The following is a 6,000-nucleotide window of genomic DNA, read 5'->3' as shown; positions in this document are numbered from 1 at the left end:
TTTTTTTTTTTTTTTTTTTTTTTTTTTTTTTTTTTTTTTTTTTTTTTTTCTCGAATCATACTTTTATTCCGATTCTTTCCTTGCAACTTTTCACCATGACTTTGGTTTTACATAAATTTTAATCCATTTGGTCTTATCCATAGTTTAAAAAAAAAAAAAAAAAAAAAAACTAATGTGGTATTTTAGCATACATAATTTTTAGCAGCAAGTTGAGTTTGGACAATTTTCAAAGGAGAGTTAATACTCTAATTCATGACGAGGGGACATGTGCTTTTGACTCGATTAACGCCGAGCTTGATGAGTCAAGAATGGGCGTGGTAGAAGAAGTCTAACACCTACTACCATTTGATGCAATAAAAGTAGTCTAATCACTTTTAATACATTCATTAATGTAATAGTTCTACCAGAGTTTTACGTGGGTTAAATTGAGTTTTTATTTCTTTTACTCACTTGAAATTTTGGGTTGGTTGAATTAGTGACTCGAGTAACTCGAATAAAATTCATAATTCAACTCAATTCAACCATCTATTTTTTTTTTTGTTGGGTTGTCGAGTAATTTTTTTAATTATTTTTTTAAAAACACATGTATGTAATAATTTTATATTAATAATTAAAATTTTAAAAAATTCTAACATCAAACAAATATATTATAGAGTTTAGATTAGACTGTAATTCAATTTTTGAATTGGATTAAGTTGAGATATAATATTTAGATAATACATTATAATAATTAATTATAGATTATTTTAGATATTCGTGGATAATGAGTTAATTTTATTTTATTTTTAATATTTAGTGAATTTATATATGGGTAGATTAAACAACATAATTTAATTTAAAAAAAAAAAAAATTCAACCTTCCAAAAAGTAATAAAAAATTCAGTTTTGATGTTAAATTCATTGGATGTTAAAATGAAAGAGAATTTTCAATCTTTGGGGTTAAAGATAATAAAACCTACCGTATTGGTAGATGTAATTTTGTTGGCTTAAAAATTACTGTAAATTAGAGTTTTGAGCTGTAAACCATGAAGAGAGGACCCCACAGACCCATGTGCCAAATCATCTTCATCGTCCAATCACCCAATCGAATCATCCTCGTCTTTCAATTCACGATTCCCAGTAAAAGTCGTGGAATTTTTTCCCTTTTAATTTCCTTTCTGTTTTTTCTGTCTTCTCGACCCGCCACTGTTTTGGAAATATATATATATATTATTTTTAATTTTAAAAGTCGGTGTCTATTTCATTTATATTTTTATAATTAATTTTATATTCATAAATTTTAAAACTTTAAAATATATATAAAAAATTTAAAATTGTATATATATATATATATATATATATATATTTTTAAAATTTAAGTTGGCGTTAGAATAGCGAATGGCATAGCCGTGAAAACGCTCAAAAGCCTGAAGATTAGCTCCACGCCAAATTACCAAATTACCCTCTCGATTCCATTTCACACTCACTGCTATTCACATTTGACAGTGGCGCCTTTGTCTTCTCGAGGTGGCTTCAGATTTATATGGGTGTGGCTCCCATTTTCTACGGCTCTCTTACTTCACCCATTTTCTTCTCTCCCAGCCGAGCTCTAGAGGGAGTGAAGGTCGGTCCGAGCTGCAAAAATGGAGAAGGCCTTGACCAGAGTGAGCAGCTTAAAGGTCGGGAGCTTGTGGATTTCAAAGAAAGCCAAGGAGGAACTCGCTAATATCACCGACGATTTCCAAGTGAGTTTCTGCTTCGTGTTTGTCAATTTTGTTCCTTCGTTTGTGTATTGTGTAGCCGAGCATCTCCCTGTGTTTTTCTTTTATTTTAGTGTTGAGTTTCTTTTTAATTTTCGCGATTTGAGAAATGAAGCTAGCCTCGATTGTCATTAGCGGTGGACTTTGTGCTGATTTTTCTTTGTATATGGCTTAGTACCGAGATTAAGGCGAGATCCGTTGGTTTCTTCCACTAATCAGAGGATTGACCGATAGGGTTATGATGGAAGTGAAAATGGACTGATCTATTAAGGAGATGCTGATATGTATTTCTCTTTTTGCAATGTTTCTTTCAAACGTGAGGTTGATTGTTAAATGTCGAACAGGAAGCTTGATGCAAACACGGCAAAATCAGATTATACCTGGATGCTCAAAACTTGCGTTAAGTAGCAATTGGCATCAGCTAAAACCCTGAGCGCCTCCATTTCTGTATAGGCGAATATTGAACTTAGACCTTGGTTAGAATCTCATATATTTTATCTTTTGTTGCAGACTTTCTCAAATACCGTGGAAGAGAAGGCAAAGTGGATTTTCAACAAGCTAAAAGGTGACCTCTTGCACATCCTCTCCTTTCATATTAGGATAATTGCATATTCAATGCTGGATTGATGAACCATATTGCTGCTATATCCGGTTGCATTCTGTGGGAAGTGCTGGATAAATGGATAATCCCTACCTCAGCCTCTCAGCTTCTCCCGAAATTCCCTATGAATGAAATTTCCCCTTTCGTTTTTCCATTTCCTTTTGAGTGAGTTCATTTTGAATGTGTCAGTAGGGGCTTCTCTCCCTCCTATCCTAACAAGCAAAGTCTTGCTGTATGTCCTCGGTTTCGTTTAACCAGGGCTCTCGCTTTTTGAGCATATTGGGAGATTACTGCGGAGGAGCTATTATCGCCCCAACTCCCTAACCTAATGTGGCACTGGGTTCGGGCCAAAGCGCACAGCCCTCCTAGGCGCGCAACATCATGACCTCTCTTTTCGTACCGCTAGGGATCAGAATTTGCCTTTGTCCTTTCTGCGTATCTGATTTGTTCATATTCTATCTAACTATCTCTCACTCCCTTTATGACTGCCTCTCATCTCCTCTATTAAGTCTTAATAGATTTACATGAGCTTAATACTGAAGAAAATCATAACCCATCTTAGCATTCAACATTTTTTTTTCCTCCCCACAGGAAAGCCATTGAAGAGCCTGCCGGAATTACTCCGTGAGTACAACTTACCGCCCGGCCTCTTTCCTCAGAACATAATCAGCTACGAATTTGATGAATCCAGGTCCAGGCTGATTGTGTACTTACCATCCGTTTGTGAGATAAGCTTCAAGGATTCTTCTGTGGTCAGATATGCAACACGGGTGAAAGGAACTCTTCAGAGAGGGAAGCTAACAAGCATTGAAGGAATGAAGACAAAAGTCCTAGTGTGGGTGAAAGTGACAAGCGTGATGGTTGAGGGCTACAAATCTGATAAGGTCTGGTTCACAGCAGGAGTGAAGAAGTCGAGACCGAAAGATGCGTACGAAAAGCCCCGTGACGCCGTTAGGGTAGAAGAATTCTGATATTCAAACTATGGCACATTGTTAGGCATCATTAAGGATAGCAAGGAAATGAATCCTGTGGGTTACATTAGCTGCATTTGAATCTTGTCTCCTTCTATTATAGATATTGTTTTCATGAGGAGTGTCCAAACCAGTTGATCCATAAAATGTAATGCTTCCCAACTTGCTTACCTAGCGGAGCTGATGGCTTATGAAGAGACTGGTAGTGTTAAGGGTTACAATATTTTTTTAGAGATAAATAAATATGCATTTATTGATTTTTTTTTTTTTTTTTTTTTTGATTTTCTTCTATTTTTCGTAAAATTAAATTAATTTTAAGAATGGGAGAGGAGAAAAAAGACAAACAGAAAATGGGAAATGACAGTGTTACTAAATTGGCTCGAACTAATGTTTTATTTTCTTTATTTATTTTGGAAACTAAAACAGAAAAAAAGTAATTACACGTCATCCGAGTAAACGACGTCGTTTATCTGGACATTGGAACCCGACTTTTAACGTCGTCGTTTCAGGCCTCTGTACGACCGTTGCTCAGCGCTAGAACCTGATAATGGTCCCTAGTCAGTAGTTGTCTCGGGTAAAGAGAGTGAAAGCGCGGGAGAACGAAACAGGGAAAAGAACTCGAAAATGGCGATGCCTGGATATCCAAGGGCTTTTGCAACAGTAGGTTCTTGTTATCCGCGGCATTCTCCGATCTCCCTTCATCCTCTTAAGGTTTGAAACTCAATTCTCTTAGCTTTGTTTCTCTAATACTAAGCTTTCTTATCTTCAATTTCATCCGAGTTTGTTGGCATTCGTCAAATGCATCTCAATTTCACCAATAAATGCATGGAATAGACTTTGATGTTTGTAAGAAGGAACTAGATTAGTCGTTAGCCTTTTGAAATTTGCATATTAAATGATATCGAACATGTCTATAGTTTTCAAGTTCTTACTTTCTGGAATCTGATTCTGTGATTTGCCATTCGACCTTTTTGTTTTGATCGGAACCTTTCGGCTATATCATTTCGGGATCGCAGTTTGTGGATCCTTTTTTCATTTCTGACGGCAGTGTTCAAATACTAGTTGTTTAGTTGCTTCTTCAGGTCTTTATTAATTTATTTCTGCCTTTGGACTTGATTTTGAACTCTACTCTTGATGCCGCTTGGACATTTTTCCAGGTTTTCCTGTTATTAATAGTTGTCTTGGTCAAGTAATTGCACCGAGTCGTGTTTGAATTTCAATAGTTGAGATGGCTTAGACTGTGTTTCTTGATAGTTGCAAGACATATACTAACACTGGTTTGGTTTCTCCCAAGTTGCGTCGTTGGAGTACCTATAAAATTTTTCATGTCACTCAAAAAGTAGATGGTCCGACGCGTTATTTATGGATGTTTTTTGGCCGAATCGTAAGCATACATAAACTTAGATGGCCTATCTACGAAGATTTTTTAAACCTTTCTTTTATTTCAGTTTTAGTTCTGGAGACAATCGAGACGTTTGTTCAGATTTTACTGAATCTTCTGTATAGTGATTGGTACGGAGAAATAAAGGAATCGAGGCTTTCCTTAGTTTGAGATTAATTTATTGTACTGCAGGTTGACCTCTCTGGTTTTGTTCATAGAAGATCTGGAAATAAAGGAATCAAGCCAAAATGGCGCACCATGGCACATGAAAATGATCGCATACATAGTATCTCCGAGCAAGATGTTGAGAGCTCAGCAGATTATGAACGATCACCAAGATCCTTAAGCCAAGAAAGCTTTATCCTCAGTTCCATGAAGATGAACTTCTTGGAACGATTAATATTGGCTTGGAGGATAATTTTTCCATCATCAACATCCAAATCGAACTCTAATGCTATGATTGCCAAGCAGCGGTTAAAGATGATTCTGTTGTCCGATCGATGTGCAGTTAATGATGAAACTAAACAAAAAATTGTGGACAGCATGTTGAGTTCTCTTTCGGATTTTGTAGAAATAGATTCAGAAGATAAAGTTCAATTTAATGTCTCTACTGATTCAGATCTCAGAACGATTTACTCTGTAACGGTGCCTGTGCGAAGGGTGAAGGCTGATTATCAAGGCAGTGAGGAAGTTGGAGCAACCATAAATACAGAATTGAAGGATGATGGAGAGAGATCTGGCCCTGCAGGTCCCATTTTCGACTCATTAATTGCAGAAGGAAAAGGTTCTTAAGTCCTGCTTCATTGTCTCATTTTTTATTGATGAAAACTTAGTGTAGTAGCAAAAACTTTTATTTGTTTGATCTTGTTGTGTAGAGTATTTGCTGTTCTTCGGACCATAGCTATTTCATTTTCAACAGGGTAAGCTGCTAATTTACAAGACTGCACTCTAGCTTCTCTCTATCCGCTTGTTGACCATCGGTGTTTGCTTATAGCAGATTTAAATTAAGGTACGCTGATTATCAACTCATTAGAACATTTACTTTTTGGATGGTGGTGCTGGAATCTTTGAACTATAGTGGAACTTGGAAGTGTTGGATATCCGTGCCGGAAATGAGCATGGCCATTAAATTACAAAAGATTAATCTCATGTCCAAAACTGAAATCTGGACAATTTAAGTTGATATCCATTTTTATTTTTAAGAATTAAGCTCCGTTTTTCTATTGATTTTTTTAGTTTATTGCCTGTTTTTAAAAATGATTTAAAAAATGAAGTCAAATTTAAAAACAAATTTGGTTTAGAATTAAA

At 35.8% G+C, this 6,000-nt stretch overlaps 2 protein-coding genes across 4 annotated transcripts; both read left to right on the top strand.

The window, feature by feature from the left end:
• Positions 1-1,441: 1,441 nt before the first annotated feature.
• LOC111487095 (uncharacterized protein At5g01610-like) lies at positions 1,442-3,574 on the top strand. Of its 2 annotated transcripts, XM_023134339.1 has the most exons (4): positions 1,442-1,724; positions 2,084-2,138; positions 2,250-2,304; positions 2,932-3,574. In XM_023134339.1, exons 2-4 carry the CDS (start codon positions 2,124-2,126, stop codon positions 3,309-3,311), a joined length of 450 nt encoding a protein of 149 aa, XP_022990107.1. In that variant the 5' UTR covers positions 1,442-1,724; positions 2,084-2,123; the 3' UTR covers positions 3,312-3,574. The 2 variants fall into 2 exon arrangements, with proteins under 2 accessions (XP_022990107.1, XP_022990099.1); XM_023134331.1 differs by lacking the exon at positions 2,084-2,138 and having other exon boundaries at positions 1,457-1,724; positions 2,932-3,568.
• A 252-nt stretch (positions 3,575-3,826) lies between these two features.
• LOC111491965 (cell division topological specificity factor homolog, chloroplastic-like) lies at positions 3,827-5,802 on the top strand. Of its 2 annotated transcripts, none has more exons than XM_023141084.1 (3): positions 3,827-4,022; positions 4,885-5,476; positions 5,612-5,802. In XM_023141084.1, the coding sequence occupies exons 1-3, from the start codon at positions 3,936-3,938 to the stop codon at positions 5,614-5,616; spliced, it is 684 nt and encodes a 227-aa protein (XP_022996852.1). In that variant the 5' UTR covers positions 3,827-3,935; the 3' UTR covers positions 5,617-5,802. The 2 variants fall into 2 exon arrangements, with proteins under 2 accessions (XP_022996852.1, XP_022996844.1); XM_023141076.1 differs by having other exon boundaries at positions 5,568-5,652.
• The last annotated feature ends 198 nt before the right edge of the window (positions 5,803-6,000 follow it).

The sequence above is a fragment of the Cucurbita maxima genome, unplaced genomic scaffold, assembly GCF_002738345.1.
Source record: "Cucurbita maxima cultivar Rimu unplaced genomic scaffold, Cmax_1.0 Cma_Scf00001, whole genome shotgun sequence".
NCBI lineage: Eukaryota > Viridiplantae > Streptophyta > Magnoliopsida > Cucurbitales > Cucurbitaceae > Cucurbita > Cucurbita maxima.
The sequence above is the reverse complement of the archived record's forward strand: the minus strand, read 5'-3'. Positions and strand labels throughout refer to the sequence as shown.